Below are 17,450 nucleotides of genomic sequence, written 5' to 3' on the forward strand. Positions count from 1 at the left end.
GGATCAAGTAAAGTGAGGGGTATATGGCCCAACCAGGAACTGAGAAAGAGCCCCAGCAGGGCGGAGCACTGATCCCAGAGCCACCTGCTCTGTCAGAGAACTTGGGTTAGGGGGCCGTCCTGGTGGCACAAGTGGTTAAGTGCGCCCGCTCTGCTGTGGCAGCCCGGAGTTTGCCAGTTCGGATCCCGGGCGCGCACCAACGCACTGCTTGGCAAGCCATGCTGTGGCAGCGTCCCACATAAAGTAGAGGAAGATGGGCACGGATGTTAGCCCAGGGCCAGTCTTCCTCAGCAAAAAAGGAGGAGGATTGGCAGATGTTAGCACAGGGCTGATCTCCTCACACACACACACACACACACACAAAAGAAAAAAAAACTAGGTTAACAGAAAAGACTGCACCAACGAGCAGCCTTCTGTATGTCTCGGCGGTGGATGGGTACACTGCCCTGCCCCCGGCAACAGTGGGGGCTGGGTAGAGTGGCTATTTTAATAACTAATACCCCACCCAGCGTGGCCCCGGCAGCCTTGGTTGTCATGGTGCTGGACACGGGGCAGCACAGGGGCTGCTGTCCTTTGTTTTGGCCCCTGAGCCAGCACTTCCCTCCATCTGAGCACTGCTAGCCTGTCTCTATTTTGTTTAGTCCTCAGTGGTCTCACTGCCCTTCGCATCCTATTTTTAGACGACTGTCTCTGGATCACGGCAACTGGCTTCATAGCTTTCCAAAGGCCAAATGGAATAGCCTAGCAGTTAGAGGACCTGCTAAATGTTAAAATGCAAGTTTACCTTCCCTCTCTCTAGTCAGGAGAGCACCAGGTGCATGTGAGTTACACCAGAACTAGCCAGAGTGATCATAAGACCATCTGTAATAAATGCAGAGAGACGATAAGACTCAGCCATGAACCAGAGTGGTGTTGATCATTGTGCTGCTTGTTGGTAATAATAACAATAATGATGATCATTATACTTACAAAGGCCAGCATTTACAGAGTGTTATGTACCACACACTGTTCTAAGTGCCTTACTTCCAAGAATGGCTCTTTGTAACAGCACGCCTGTGAGGTGGTTGTCATCATTATCTCACTTCCAGGTTACAGAAGAGGAAACTGAGGGACAGGAAGGTGAGCTAACTTGGCCACACAGCTAGTAAGTTTTAGAATCTGGATTGCGCCGAAGGCTGTCTCATGCCAGGGCCTAGGCTCCTAACTAAGTCACCAAACTCTAATTCCAGCACACAGAATGCATAATGTGGGTTGAATTGGGGCCCCCAAAGATATTTTCAAGTCCTAACACCTCATACCTGTGAATGTGACCTTATTTGGAAATAGGGCCTTTCTTTGCAGATGTAATCAAGTTAAGATGTAATCAAAGAGAAGGGTGGGTCCTAAATCCCATATGACTGTTGTCCTATAAGAAGGGGACAAGAGACACAGACACAGAGGGAAGACAGATGATATGAAGAGGGAGGCAGAGATTGGAGTGATGCTGCCACAGTGCAGCTAAGGGATGGCTGGGGCTACTAGAAGCTGGAAGAGGCAAGGAAGGACCCTCCCCTAGAGGTTTCGGAGGGAGCATGGCCCTGCCAACACCTTGATTCGGGACTTCTAGCCTCCAGAACTGTGATAAACAAATTTCTGTTGTTTTAAGCTACCTGCTTGTAGTTTTTGGTTATGGAAGCTCTAAGAAACTAATACACTGCATCTCAGTAACACATACGGAGTGGGGAAGGCTCTCAGTAGGGCCTGAGCTACAATGCCTCTGTGCAGGCCAATGCAGTTTACACCATTTCCAGGGACAAATCCCCTAAATGGCACATGTCAATATCTAAAACTTATAAAATTTACAATTTACAAAGTATTTACACATGTACTATCTGTGATTGTTATAACAAACAGGCCAGATATTACCGATATAGTTTAAAAAAAAAATTTAAATGGACTTCCTTTTTTTAGAGCAATTTTAGGTTCACAGCAAAACTAAATGGAAAGTAGAGATTTCCCATATACTCCTTGCCCCCACAAATGCACAGCCTTCCTATTATTAACGTCCCCCACCAGAGGGGTATATTTCTTACAATTGATGAACCTACATTGACACATTATCACCCAGAGTCTATAGTTTACATTAGGGTTCACTCTTGGTGTTGTACACTCTATGGGTTTAGACAAATGTATGATGACATGTATCCAACATTATAGCATCATACAGAGTAGTTTGACTGCCCTAAAAATCCTCTGTGCTCTGCCTATTCATCCCTCCCCACTAACCCCTGGCAACCACTGACCTTTTTACTGTCTCCATAGTTTTGCCTTTTCCAGAATGTCATATCATTGGAAGCATATAGTATGTAGCCTTTTCAGATTGGCTTCTTTCACTTAGTGATATGCATTTAAGGTTCCTTCATATCTTTTCATGTCTTGCTAGCTCATTTCATTTTAGCACTGAATAACATTCCATTGTCTGGATGTACCACAGTTTATTTATCTATTTACCTACTGAAGGACATCTTGGTTGCTTCCAAGTTTTGACAACTATGAATAAAGCTGCTGTAGACATCTGCGTGCAGGTTTTGTGTGGACATGAGTTTTCAGCTCCTTTGGGTAAACACCAAGGAGCGCGATTGCTGGATCATATATATGGTAAGAGTATGTTAAGTTTGTAAGAAACTACCAAACTGTCTTCCAAAGTGGCTGTAACCAATATGCTTTTTAGCTTATGGATGAGGAAAAGGGTTCATGGAAGTTAATCAAGTCGTTCAAGATTGGACAGTACGTGAAGATTTCCACCCAATGTCTCTGCATTGCTCCTTAGCCAGTGCTCAACCGAGGCAGCAGCATGGAGACAAAGTCCAAAGGATGTGACCTGAGGATACTGAGCTGGTGAAACCTGGGTCCCAGGTTTGCTGGTCACAGTGATGTGAATTCTTCCTTTTCTCCCACAAACCTGCTCCACCCATAGCTTTCCTCATCTCAGGGGAGGGCAACTCTATCCTTCCGATTCCTTAGGCTAAGAACCCTGGAGTCAGCTTTAGCTTCCTTTCATGTCTCATACTCTACATCCATTCTTCCAAAAAATCCTGAGGACTCTACCTTCAAAATATATCTGGAATCTGAACACATCTAAACACCTTCACTGCTACCACTTTAGTTCAAGCAACTATTAGTGGTAGTTTTTAACTGTCATTATATCTTCCTGACGGGCTGATGAGTACTGCATCTCCCACTTACAATTTCATACCTCTGATGTTGGGAAGAATTTTACACAGACTAGCTTCTGCTCCATACATTTCAAACCTTGTTTCTCCTCCATTACCCACACACCTCCAAGGCCAGGTGCTGCACAACACCCTTGTATCAGGATACCACCTCTAGCACAACTTCCTGCCACGATGTCAGGTGAGTTGGCACAGTGGGTTGCAGTATTTCTAGAAGCCATTCCTACACCAAGATGGCAGGACATGACCATGAACCACGTAAATATATCCACTAAACCTAAACTAAATGTATCTCCAACTCAATTTCTCTTTAGCTAGACCCTCAAAATGCTCCTTGTCCCTCCAACATGAAAGAAGTATGATGGAAGGGAACTTGGAATTCAAAGACACAGGACTCAACCAGTAGCAATTCAATTATCTTGCTTTTGAAAATTTTACAAAACCATATGACCATTTTTCTCCAAGGCCTTGGAAGAGGCCTTTGCAAGTGAAGGGTCCCAATGTTCACCCTTGATTAGCTCCATGGTGAGTTAGCTTCCGGGATATCTTAAATTGCAACCTGCCCCCTTCGCCCAGAGCACTTCATCCCTCTTATCTGCTTTTATTTCCATAGGATCACCACCCTCTAGGTACTGTATAATTTATTTACTTATTATATCTCCCCCTGCTAGTATGTAAGCTTCATGAGGGCAGGGATCTTTGCTTGTTTTGTTCACCAATGTTTCTCAAGTGCCTAGAACAGGGCCAGGTGCATAGTAGGTGCTCCAAAAAGAGTTGTGAATAAATGAATGAAATAAATCATGCATAAGTGAGTGCATGAATGATCTAAAAATAATCTAGGATCAGGACTGTGGTAATCCATAATTGGGAAACTGTAAACTTTGAGTTTTATTCTGGACTCTGCCACTTAACCTCGGCCATGTCATTTAACATTTCTGGGCCTCTGTTTGCTCGTGAATAAAACTAGGCGGTTATTTATTCACTCAATTAATATCCGTTGTGACACAACTATAGTCAAGAGGATACAAAGATGCTTCCTTGCATTCAAATTCTTGGCAGAGAGCGGAACTCCGTGGCTTCAAAAGTCCCGCCTCTTCCAAGCCCCGCCCACCCGCCGTCCCCACCTTCACGCTCCTCCCGGATTCAGCACAGCCCGCCGCCAGCGTAGAAGCCCCGCCTTCCCTCGGCGCAGTCATCCAATGGCTAAGACACACGGCTGGTGAAAGTAAGGGAGCTTTAGGTGTCCTCTTGGCGCCTGACCAGAGTCGTGGGGAATTCAGTTCCTCTTGGGTAGTCACTTCCCCGAGTTGCCCATGCGATGTGCAGGATCACCCCCTCCCCCAAGTTCGCTCGCAAGGGTCAGATAAGGCTCCTGAGCCCCGCCGCTGCCCTCCCTAGGAGCCCTGGGTCTTCACTGGACGAGGCTCTCGCCCCGCGGCATTCTGGGAGTGGTAGTTTTTTCCTCCCAGTTCCTTCCAGGTACACTGGTGGCCAAGGCCCGCAGGACTACGATTCCCAGACGCCCGAGCGGGTCGCCGGTCACGTGGTCCGCAAGGACGCGGGGCTGGTGCGCGGGGCCGCGGCAGGTGCTCCGCAGCTGTCTGCGATACTCCGAGCGGGCGCGCCGCCTCGGCCCCCGGAGACGCCGCCATGGTGCGCGCGGGCGCCGTGGGGACGCATCTCCCCGCGTCCGGCTTGGACATCTTCGGGGACCTGAGGAAGATGAACAAGCGCCAGGTAACGGAGGCCCGCGTGGGGGCGCGCCAGGGGGCCGGGACCGGCTGTGACTTCCCGGGTAGGGTTCCGGCAAGGACAGCGCCCCGCGAAGTTAAATACGTAAAACATGGATGCCAGCACCCCTCCCCTCCCGTTGGTTCAGTGGTCTTCGGTGGAGACCAGGTATACCAAGTTCCAGAATCTCCCCGGGTGATTGTCATGTGCAGCCAAGCCTGAGAACTAATCGAATAGAACGGTGGTTCACAAACTGTGGGCCCCATACCTGCAGCTTCGGCATCACCTGGGAACTTGTATGAAATGCGAATTCTCAGGTCCTGCCAGGTAATTCTAGTGCGCGCTGAAGTTTGAGAACCGTTCCTGTAAAGGTCTACATTCTCAGAAGTCAGAACCCTGTAAAACCACCTGGCACATCCCTATTAGGACTTTCTGAGAGTATTTAACCCCCATTTCTCCAGGCCTTGTGCATTTTTTAAACTGTATTTTAAACTAAATCTAAAGTGTGTTTAAAACTGCGTTTAAACTGTATTCCCTCCTCAAAAAGAGCTCATAACCCTGCATTATGTCTCAGTTAAAATTAAGTTTGGATATTTGAGGAAAAGGATGTTGTCCAGAGCTGTGTGATCTGAGTCCTAGTTCCAAACTCACTTCAAAGGGGTGTTCTGGAAAGCTAGTAGGGTAAGCTCCTAGGTAGTTAAGATGGGATCTAAACTGTCTAGTGACACTTGCTCTGAAATACCACTAAAACTTTAATAAAGGGACTTTTAAAAGTCATCAGTTACTCCAAGATAGGAAGCCCAGGAAAGGAAACAAGATCAGTCAAATACTAGAGGCTAGAAAACAGATGGAAGACTGGCAGCTGACAGCTGGAGCCAGCATTGGGGAAACTGAGGAATAAGTCTTCACTAATTATGCTAAAGACTCCAGAATTGGCAGTACCAGATATCTCCAGAACTGGGGGTAAAGGGAAGGTGGGGCTGAAATAAAGGAGATTGGGTGAAAAAGCTGAGACGCAGATCCCTAGCTGTCCTCCCGGAGTCCACTCAGAGGTCTTCCCCTCCCAGGTAGGGGTCTGGAAGTTTATTCCCTGGAGGGGTAAACGGCAGGTCCCGGAGTGAGGGCTGCCAGGCCTGGTGGAGGGTTTGGGTACTCTCCTGCGAGGGAGGGCGTGCTGCATGCCGAGTGTGGAAAGACACAAGTGAACGGGTGGAGGTCCCGAAAGAGCATGAGTCCTGCCTGCCGTGTAGGGAGCACGCAGGCCGGAAGAACAGGCGGATGCGGTCAGATGGAGGGGATAATTGAATTAGAGACGTGGGCTCGGGCAGTTTCAGTTCCAGGTATGTTGCTGCGAGTGGACCATTCAGGTGGAGGGAGAAGGTCGTTGGAGGTGAGGAGGTCCAGGAGTAGAGACACCAGAGTGTTGGGTGGGCCATCCACATGGCTCTTCAAATCACCCAGGGCCACCACAGGAGTTGTGATAAGGAGGATTGAGTCAGCTTCCAAAAAGGAGCCACCCTGGGGGACGGTAAGGGCAGGTGCCCTGAGGAGCTTACATTTTGAGTAGTGCTAGGCAGAGTGGCTTTTGTCCCTGCAGCCTCTTGGAGGATGGTAGACATCCTGGCTAACAATTCAGCTACAGCCCGACAGGGTGTTGTGACCTGGGGTGGTGTTGCTTTTCCCCTTAGTCCCCAGGGGTGGGCAGGTGTGGCAGGCAGCTGTCAGCAAGGAAGAGCCTTGTGCTTCAGCTTGTGAGGTACAGGGAGGGACAACGACAGGCCCTGTGGGTCTTGACTCAGTGGGCTAACGTGGGAGGGGTCAGCTTAGAGTTAGATATTGACTTGGGCGACCTTTCTGCCCATGTTCTTAACCAGAGATTTGTTGTTCACCTTTTAAAACATTTATGGAAAATCTAAACATCCAGGTGTTTAAAGGTTTTGTTCACTTTTAAAACGTAGCTTCAGATGCAGAATGGCCTCATTGCTGAGTGCTGTAGGACTCTGAAGCCTCATTTGGGGCTGTTTTGGCCGTGGGGCTAAGGAGTGGTTCTAGTGGAACCCCCCGTGTGTGCCAGGCTCTCAGGTTAGCCCCGCACTCGACACCAGAGCGGGCCCAGTGGTGGAGCTTGAGTGGTGGGTTCCCTCAGGGTTGAAGGTTCTGGGAAATCCTTCAGCCTGTAATTTCCCATCCTGGAAATTCTAGAGAGGTAAGTAGAGTCCTATTGAGGCTTTAACAAAGCAGGTCCCACAATTCGCTCTTTTTTTTTTCCCGTTTTCTCTCATTGAAGGAGAGACAGTATATGGAAGGCTCATTCCATGGACAAAAGTTGAAATACCTCCTAATTTTATAGTTTGCGTGAATTAGTTTCATGTCCTAAAATCACAGCTTTGGTTTTTCCTTTTTTTAACAATCACATCTCCATTTAGGCTTAGTGAATATTCTGCCATTGGTTTTCACTTTGGGTTTGGCCTTTTTCGTTCCAGCTCTACTACCAGGTTTTAAACTTTGCCATGATCGTGTCTTCTGCGCTCATGATCTGGAAAGGCTTGATCGTCCTCACTGGCAGCGAGAGCCCGATCGTGGTGGTGCTGAGGTGGGTCTTGCAGGCTGTCCCACTGCTGCCCGTGACCGAGGAGCAGTGTTGAAGCCTGGATGACAACCAAGACTCAGTGTTTTAATTGGACAAACTATTAGAGTCTTATTTATTGACATTTGTTTTGAGAATATTTCACTTTTTTCTGGCATTTGTTGAAAAATCTATCTTTTCCAACAGATATTTTAGAGCTTTTATCATGTTGATGCTAATGCTTCAGTGCAGTATATTTGCTTTTGTATTTCAATGTTTTAATCCACATAAAATGACAGTTTAATAATATGGTATTAGTGCATTGTTTGTGTACAAATTGATTTGTAAACATAAGTAATTTAAAACTGTTCCTTAATTTTCTTTGTACCAAGTAGGCAGGGAGCGTGTATCCCTGGTGCCTAGCAGCGTGTCTAGTATTTTTTCAAGCTTCTTCTGTAATGCTGTTGTAGGGGCTACTCTCTTCTAGAGACTATTACTCTTATGAAGCACAGCCTGTTTATTTTGGAAAAGTTAATACTTTTGTTAACTTCATGTAGCCATGAAGTCATCCAAGGGGAAAAACTTAATCAATTTAAAATTAAATAAATTAAAATTAAATGTTTGGGAGCCTTTAGGTGCTTCAGGATGCCCTCTGTCCAATGTCTCCTAGATCATTGAGTCTTCTTGTGGGTGGGAACAGAGCCCCTTTGTTTCACAGGTGGAGCAGTGGGCTGTAGTGGTAACAGGGGCAGGGTCACAGCTGGCCAGTGCAGGGCCAAGGCCAGCACGCAGGGCTCTTGGCTCCCAAGCCAGTGCCCTTTCCCTCCGCCGGGTCCCCCTGCCGTGTCGTGGGGCTTCACCTATGGCCCCGGCTTCACCAGGCCACCCTGTGTGGCTGGCCAAGGGGCCGACTTCTAGAGATACAGTGTTGTCGTAAATTTAGGAGCGCTGGGATAGCATAGCTCGCACATGGAGCTGAGGGGGCCTCTGACTCAGTGAGTTTCACACTGTCCTCCAGGAGTGCCCGGGGGTCTGCGTGGATGGCTTAGGAGGGAGAAGGGGACCAAGCTCTTGGATTCTAGACACCTGAGCCTGGCTTCAGTTATGACAGCTCAACTTTTGTGTATTGTATGTGGTTATACTTCCTGGTAAGATTTCATTTGAAGGAAGGATTTTAAGGCTTTTTTAAAAAAGAGGAAATTAAAACCCTGAAATTTAGACGGGCCCTCTCGCTTAACATATAAGGAAGCCAAGACCCAGTGAGGCCAGGTCACTTTTGGCAGAGCCAAAACTGGATCCGAGATGATCTGGCTCTCCGTAAATCACACAGATGCTCGTATACCGAAATTGTTGTGAAATTGCATATGTAGGGACTTTTTTTTTTTTTAAACATCCTTTACAATTCTAAAGCAATTTGGTTTGTCAGCGTAAACTGTTGACATCGCGAGAGATGTGTGACCTTGGGGAACACTGCCCTTGGGGGAATCCCCGGCCCATGAGGAAAGAAGTGTATGTTGATATTAGTGAAACATTTCAAAGAGCTGCTTTCCTTATGGAACGTGATAGAGACTCTGATGTCAGACTGCAGGGACTCTTCCTGCCTCGGAGACTTGTCCAGGAGGTTTTTCTAGCTGCAATTCTTAATTGTTATCGCAGACTGAGATGGTTTTCTAGAAACGTCTTCCCCTTGTCTGTCATCAGGAATTCTGTTGAAAGAGTAAAGATGAAGCAATAGATGAAGAAATTGTCTTAAGCATTTTAGCCGTTAATTACTCTTTAGAAGAAAACAAAATGCTGAAGCAGTTATGTTTTATTTTCAGAAGACAAAATAAACTTCTGTGTCGGGGGACAAAAAACCCCAGATTTGTTTTTACTAGGCTGTTTTCTCTTTCTTTCACTCTTAGTCATTTATATTTCTAGCCCTCTCTACCTTTTTTATTCAGATTTCCTATTTTTGAATGCTGGATCTATTACCATACGTAGTGTCACTGGTTTCCCTTAAAAATAAACACATCAGCAGGTACTTAGTGACAGGCCAGTCTCTGCTGGATTCCGAGTGTCAAGTTTAACGGGTGTCAGGCCTGCGAGGTACAGGAGGGCCGACTTCTTGAGCTGCTCGCATTGTGAACTCATGTTTTCCTTTTAAAGCTCCCCATTTCTTCACTAGTCTGTTTGTTTCTCCCCACTTCCTGCCCTCAACAAACTCACTCATCTTGGTTGCACAGCCCCTAGGTAGCCATATTTCTAAGTCTTATTTATTTTCTCATGCATTAAAACAAAGCATGACCATATGTAAAATGAATTCTATTTTAATAGTTTCAGCTTCCACTAGATTATAATGTACTTTGAATCCACCAAAGATTTTTGGCATGGGTTTACAGTGGTATCACAGGGGAGTATTTTTTGACCTCCACATCAAAACAGTCAACATTTGTTAGAATTGGGCTTTTTGTAGAATATAGTCGAAAGGATGATGCATAGGAATCGAAAGACTTGGATTTGAATTTTGTCGCAACCCTCAGTGTGTCTTTGGGATCGATCATCCTTCTGAGTGTATTCATTTGTTTCTCATTCCTGGAACAAGTGTATTTGTGTTCTAGGTGCTGGGGATACACCATAAGATGTAAGAATTGCCCTGGAGTAGGTATTAGCTAGCTTTCAGAGCCTGCAGTTCTGAATGAAAATCGTAATATATTTGTAGATGAAGGACTTTTTTTAAGGCTAAAAACTGGCAGCTTTTATTTCAAAGAATCCACGTTATTCTTGGTTCTTTTTTCTCCGTAATACAAACTGCAGAGGGGCCTGCTAGGGCCCTTTTCATACTTAAATCTAAGAAGAAACCCTTTCTTTTCCCACTTATTGTCATCACCTTCAGTGTCAGGAGGAAACCAGCGTGGCCTGTTTTATAGCTCGTAGACCTACTTGACTGTTCATGAAAGCTGAAACTCTAACATATGTTTATTATATTCTTTATGAATTGACATGTCCGCCTTGTGAACCCAGGGTAATCTGGATGTGATTTTGTGTTTCTTTCTAGTGGCAGCATGGAGCCGGCCTTTCACAGGGGCGACCTTCTGTTCCTAACGAATTTCCGGGAAGACCCTATTAGAGCTGGTGAAATTGTTGTTTTTAAAGTTGAAGGACGAGACATTCCAATAGTTCACAGAGTAATCAAAGTTCATGAAAAGTAAAGAGGCTTTACTTCTTTTTGGTGTTTTGTAAATTTTTGGTAGACAGTTTTAATAGTTGATTAAAAAGTAGCAAAAGCATTGGGTGTCCCTAGTTCTGCCATTACTAATTGGGGGACTTTGGATCTGCTTCTTAACTCAGTCAGTAAGACGGGAGTGATAATACTTTAACCCATAGTAACTCACAGGGTAATGACAAGAATTAAATGAACTGAGTTTACTAAAGCACTTGAAAAACTTAAATTGTTGCACAGTGTAAGGTGGAATGTAGTGTAACATAATATTAGTTATTTGAAGGAGTCTCAAAATCAGGTCCCATTATAATTGAGGATTATTTTGATATGAGAATTATTTTCTGAAAGGCAGAAAGCTATCTGTTTCTCTTTGTCACCGTGGACCAAGTGGCAGAGTAATATTAGGCCTGGATGGATAAAATTCCTTTCCCAGCTCATCCCGTGTTTGGTGGTTGCATATCCTGCATTAATTCTCTCCCCCCTCAAGGCTGCCTCACCTTTCCCTTAAATGCCAAGGATGACTTATTAAGATACTCTTTGGGAACCATAAACAATTACTTCTAGCTCAAATATATTAAGTTCCCATTGGAGAGTACAGTCACATGGTTAGCAAAAATGTGACATTTTGTATACTTGGTTCTTCATTTACCTTTATGCAGCTTAGTGTAGCATTTTTACCAGCATGAGTTGCAGAATTAAAGTTAGATATGTATATTTGTGTTTTTTAAATAATGGAGCATTTCTCATCCTGTGTGTGTGCACTGTAACTATTTGTACATTTCCCCTTCCATTCACTGCTTCCAGGTGTTCCCCAAAGATGTTGATACTTAAAATATTTACATCATTTTATTCTAAACATCTCTGTTTCAGTTTGTGTTAATACCCTGGTACTGCACTAATGTTACTTGACGTCTACTTGTTAACTTACTGATGGTGAAATATGCTTAGTCATAATGTGACAGTACTCTCACCTGATTTAAAACTAATTCCTAAAGATGAGAAATTGTTCAAAGGTGAGGAATAATGATTTTCTGTAATTTGCGTGAATTGTGAGAGACTGCCTGGATTATTATCCTCTTGATTTCCTTTATAATCGTGGCTGCAAATCAGCTTGCTCCTTTTGGTGTGGTTCAAATCTTTGTGGGCTTTTAATATTTTATCAGATTATAATAGTACATTTTTTTCATTTGTCTTATTGAAAGAAGACCCTCTTTATAGATCTATAATGCTGTAATATTGTGTTTCTAGTGTCCAGGCTAGCCAGCCCTGGTAGTCTAGGGATTAAAATTCGGTGCTTTCACTGTTGCATCCTGGGTTTGTTTCCAACCACACCACCCGTCTGTCGGTTTTCCTACTGTGGCAGCTGCCTGTTGCTGTGATGCTGAAAGCTATGTCACCACTATCTCAAGTACCAGCAGGGTCTGCAATGGTGGACAGGTTTCAGTGGAGCTTCCTGACTAAGACAGACTAGGAAGAAAGACCTGGCCACCCACTTCTGAAAAAATTGGCCATGAAAACCCTATAAGTAGCAGCAGGGCATTGTCTGATACAGCACTGGAAGGTGAGGGGATGGCGCACAAAGACCAGGCAGGGTTCCATTCTGCTGTCCACAGTGTCACTAGGAGTCAGAGTCAACTTGATGGCACTAACAACAAAGTGTCAAGACTGCTTAGCAAACCGGATTTTACACGACTTTGCTCAGTGGTGAAGGAAATAATGCATTAACAGAGTCTACATTTGGCAAGGAAAAGTAAGTTTGAGGAGAGGTAAGAGCACACTTGCGTTTGAATTACCTTGTGCTCAAATCTGTGATCTGGGCGCAAGTGCATGTCTAGAGTGAAGAGGACTGTAATGCACGTTAGCAAGTTGGTCCCTGAGGACTAAGAAACGGTTGTTGGAAGCTAAGCGTTGCCTCACCGAGCTCTTGTGCTTTGCCATGCTTTTTGGTTGTCAGGGTAACTTGAGTGTTTTAGAGTTTAAGTCTATAAAATTGTCACTAGATTAGTGCTTTAGTTGAATGGTTATCTGTAAGTGATCATCTTAGACCAAGAAAGATCGAGTTATCTTTGACTGCTTTTCTAAATGTCCATATCTGACTGTCAAGTGTTGGGTAAACTAATATTTTTCTAATGATGCTATGCTGAAAATGATTTTTGAAAGGACATTATTTTACTTTCCAGAGATAATGGAGACATCAAATTTCTGACTAAAGGAGATAATAATGAAGTCGATGATAGAGGCTTGTACAAAGAAGGCCAGAACTGGCTGGAAAAGAAGGACGTGGTGGGAAGAGCCAGAGGGTGAGGATTAACTTTTAAGTTATATAGAAGAGTCAGGAACCACAAAAATGCGTAGAAACAAACTAAACGTATAGACTAATAGAATCATTCATTACAAATATATGTCAGGAGAGTTATAAGTAGTTCTAGTTTATAGTGTGATGACTAAATAAAACTCAGCACTGAGGACCTAAAATCTAAAGCTGAATGCAAGTTTATTATCTATATGGGTGTAATTCTGTTTTTCAAATAAATAAATCCTCATCTAGAGATTAGTTATTTGTGGATTTTAAATAACAATTATAAGACGTCCTCCCAGAGATAACCACTGTTTAACACTTTGGTGAATAGTCTAGATATTCCCTGTACCTATATAGATGTGTGTGTGCATATATAATTTTACAGAGAAGAATTTGATTTTTTTTTTTACCCAACAGGAAGTTGGAACTAGTTTTCTGTGTCAAATCTACAGCTATATCTTTTTAAATGGCTACTTGCTGTTCCCCTGAGAATCATAACTTATTTAACCAATCAGGCCTCTTTTGGTGGACATTTAGGTTATTTCCTGTTTTTCACTACTAAAAACAGTTCTGTGATAAGTCTTTTAATATTCATCTTTGCATAATTGGTCCAGCAATGAGTTCTGCTTCTGATTGACACAGAGAGTATATCCTCTTATTAAGAAACCAAAAAAGGTGGTTCTTCCTCTCTCAGTGACCTGTTGTATGTTTAACCCTTGTTAGAAATGTCTTTTTTTATCTTATCTAAAGCCCCCCAGCTGTAAGGCTGGAACACACCGGTTACCATTTTCTAAGATGCAGCTTGATTCATCAGATGTGGTTTAAGGCCTTTGTCTACCTTTTTCCTCCTCTGCTCACCTTTTAACCGTTTTTACTCTACTGCATTTCCACTTGAATGTCTGTGGGGAGATGAGAGAGACTTCCGGCTTGTCAGACCTGTGTCTTTAGACCCTCTGGTGATAGGCTTTGTATAAGCAAGAGATTGAAGCTACTGATTTAAATAAGACTGGAAGGAACGAAGGGTGTGTTACCTTGTTTCCCGTTAGGGAGATGTTGGAGACCTGGGTCAAACTGACTACCTATTGACATTAATTTTGTCAGCATAATCATCCACTGGCTTATTCTCTGAACCTTCTCTCTCTGGGGACATAATCACATTTGGGTGTAAGTTATGGGACTCACGTTTGTATTCACTGCCCAGTAAACTTGTTTGTTACGTCTGAAAAGCACTGTGAAATGAAAATGATGATGATTCTTTCAGTTACAGACTAATTATCCCTGTACTTGAAAAGCTTTCTCTAACAGCAGTTTCTATACAGGCTATCTGAATCTTACTTTTCTACTAAAAAAATTAAAAACTAGATTTATGAAAGTTGCCCACTCCGTTTGTACAAGTAGCTCAACTAATTATTCTAATTCTGTTACGGTGAATGCAGCAGGTGAAGACAAGTAGCATCTTTAGCTCAAATCATGTGTCTGCTTAGAAAATTGTCCTGGCTGCTGGCTCTGAAGCTGTTTCCTAATAAAGCCTTTTGAGACAGGAGGGAATCTTGTCCTTACAGCCCCAATCAGTGGTATTCCCAAGGAAGATTTGTTTCCTAAGGCCGATTTATAGTGTTTTCAAATGTTGCTATTGTCTTATTATAAACAGTTTTTATATTTCTGGCTTTTTATCCCGCAATTTAGGTTTTTACCGTATGTTGGTATGGTCACCATAATAATGAATGACTATCCAAAATTCAAGGTAGGAATTTGTGTGTCTGTATTTTTAAAAAAATCGGAGCTTTTACGTGTACAGCTGAAAAGATGCAGTCTGTTTAAGATGTTTTGCTCGTTAGTTTTCCTGCGGAGTATTTGTAGTTAACTACAAATTAACATAGTCATTTAAATTATCAACATTTAAATCAATTCTTTAAAATAGCCACTTTCACCTTTTATGTTTATAGTGTGTTCTAAAGTGGCACCTATATATTTGTTGCTTTTTATTATGGAAATCTTTAAATATCCAAAAAAATTAGTTACAGTAAACCCAATAATGCTTATCTCCCAACTTCAACAAAAATGGTATCTATATATATATATATTTTTTTTTTTTATAATTTTATTTATTTACTTTTCCCCCAAAGCCCCAGTAGATAGTTCTATGTCATAGCTGCACATCCTTCTAGTTGCTGTATGTGGGACACGGCCTCAGCACGGCCAGAGAAGCGGTGCGTCAGTGTGCGCCTGGGATCCGAACCCGGGCCGCCAGCAGCTGAGCGCGCGCACTTAACCTCTAAGCCACGGGGCCGGCCCTATATATATATTTTTAATCACTTGACAAGCAATAGGCTACCTATGCAGGAATGAATAGTGCATTAGCTGTGTTTGTTGGGTAGTTGATCCTTAGTCCATCAATATATTTTTTGGTTTTTAACTGTAGTGTGGCATTGACAGCTCATTTGGAGAACAAGGCATGGGAAAGAGGTCATCTTTTGATTCTGTACTCTGTCCAGTATTGAACAGACTTCATGTGGATACATTTATAGGCCAAATTTATTTGTAGACCTCAGTAATTTTCCTTTGTGTTTTCTTTACAGTATGCTCTTTTGGCTGTAATGGGTGCATATGTGTTACTAAAACGTGAATCCTAGAATGAGAAGCAGTTCCTGGGACCAGACTGAAATGAATTCTGTTGCAAAGGAGAGAAACTAATATATTTGAAATGTTCGGCTTTCTGTATAAAAGAAAACAATGTGGAGACGGTTTTGTCTTGTCCAAATAAATGATTCGCCGGTAAGGATTATTTTCTTTTGTCGGCTCTGATTTGAATCTGCTCCATCTGTCTGCCACTTGTGGTAATCATTCTTAACCGAGTATGAGGGCCTGCACCACTTCAAGGACCAGGCAGGCTGTTTCTGGGCCTGGCCTGCTAGTAGGGACAACACACAGTCCACGTGATAGAGTTGTAATGTCTAAGTTTCAAAAGTAAAATTCTTTGCATAACATGATGACATTTCCAGGGGGGAACAACAGGCCCTTAAAAGGAGATGCCTTCTTATTATAATAAAGTGTAATCTGATAATAAAGCCTAAAAACCTTTTTAGAAGGAAAAGTGTAATCTGCTTTGTTTTTGTGGTATGCTGTATCTTGAGATAGTTGGATAAATTATTTGAAAAATATTTAACAAGTTACAAAAACAGCATATACTCCTTTGAAAAACTGCAAAAATACAGAAAGATAAAAGGGGCGTGTCTCTTTCCTTGGTCTCCTGTTCCGTTTCCCAGCGATCTCCACTATTTTAGTTTCATTTTGTTATCTTTGCACCATACGTAGTCCTGCATACAAAATAGTCCTTCATGAAAATATTTAGCAGGCGCTGATATCCCGGCCATTGTTAGGTGCTGGGGATACAGAGTCCCAGCCCAGTGGAGTTGCAGTGGGAGGAACAGATAATAAACTGACGTGATTTCAAGGGGGATGGTGCTTTTCACAAGAAAGTCAGGGAAGACCTCTGAGTAGGTGACGTCAAGCCGAGTTCAGAGAGATGAGAGGGAATGAGGCGTGTAAACCTTGGGGAAGAGGTTCCAGTAAGTGTGGAGGCCCCCAGAAGGCAATGTTCTTCTCAAGCTTGATTGAGGATGCAGAACACCTGGTTCTTGTTAAATGCGCCTTCTGACCCAGGAGGTCTGGGGTGGGGCCTGAGACTCTGCATTCCCGACACTCCCAGAGGGTGCCAGTGCTGCTGGTGCCCGGACCACACCCTGTGTAGCAAAGTGTCAGAGGAATAGAAAGGAGGCTAGTGGTGATTTGAAATACGCTCTTCAGTTTCACAAAAATGTTATCTTTTCACTGAACAGTATGACATTGACATCTTTTTGGTCAGAACTTACAAATCTACCTCATTCTTTTAGGTTCGTCCAATTCTGATCTAAGAATTTAGAATCCCTAAAAGTCATTTAACCACCTATGGGCCTTGAGCAAGTTAGCTAGCTTCCCTCAGCCTCAGATGGAGGATAAGAAGCGCACTTAGGCCTCCAGCTGTCCTGAGGAACAAATCGACAATTTATGGAATCACTCTTGGCACGGTGCTTGACGTGCTGTGCTCAATAGATGTTACCTGTGGTTACGTGTGTTTCCTTCAGTGTAAACCCGGGCATCATTACACACCTGTACAGTCGCTTGCTGAGTGAGCTCCTGACCTGGTAAAGACAGCGGGAGGGATCCATGGGGGACGACTTGCCCTTTAATCTTTTCTCTCTCCTAAAATAGGCTATTGTGACAAAAATGGACCTCATCCTGTTGAAATCAGCCAAATGAAAGAAAAAAAATTTACAGGATATTTTCTAAAAATATTATTCTCTTGTGCCCTTAATAAACTCTTAAGAAGAACACATTTTTCTTTCCTTAACTAAAAATGGAATTTTAAAATGTTGGGTCAAAATTTTATTATTTTATTTT

The 17,450-nt window shown here is 43.4% G+C and overlaps 1 protein-coding gene across 1 annotated transcript; it reads left to right on the plus strand.

Annotated features, from left to right (window-relative positions):
• Positions 1-4,781: 4,781 nt before the first annotated feature.
• On the plus strand, positions 4,782-15,795 carry SEC11C (SEC11 homolog C, signal peptidase complex subunit). Its single transcript, XM_004422585.3, has 6 exons — positions 4,782-4,949; positions 7,427-7,536; positions 10,547-10,696; positions 12,892-13,011; positions 14,697-14,754; positions 15,590-15,795. Exons 1-6 carry the CDS (start codon positions 4,863-4,865, stop codon positions 15,641-15,643), a joined length of 579 nt encoding a protein of 192 aa, XP_004422642.1. The 5' UTR covers positions 4,782-4,862; the 3' UTR covers positions 15,644-15,795.
• Positions 15,796-17,450: the final 1,655 nt, after the last annotated feature.

This window comes from Ceratotherium simum, chromosome 14 (genome assembly GCF_057802395.1).
Source record: "Ceratotherium simum simum isolate JZ-2026a chromosome 14, ASM5780239v1, whole genome shotgun sequence".
Classification (NCBI taxonomy): Eukaryota; Metazoa; Chordata; class Mammalia; order Perissodactyla; family Rhinocerotidae; genus Ceratotherium; species Ceratotherium simum.

Excerpts from the sequence above, each read along its gene's own strand:
- SEC11C (XM_004422585.3), top strand. The coding sequence starts at position 4,863 with ATGGTGCGCGCGGGCGCCGTGGGGACGCATCTCCCCGCGTCCGGCTTG. Across the intron at positions 10,697-12,891 it reads GTAATCAAAGTTCATGAAAA|AGATAATGGAGACATCAAAT; the intron begins GTAAAGAGGCTT and ends TTTACTTTCCAG. Across the intron at positions 14,755-15,589 it reads ATGACTATCCAAAATTCAAG|TATGCTCTTTTGGCTGTAAT; the intron begins GTAGGAATTTGT and ends TTTTCTTTACAG.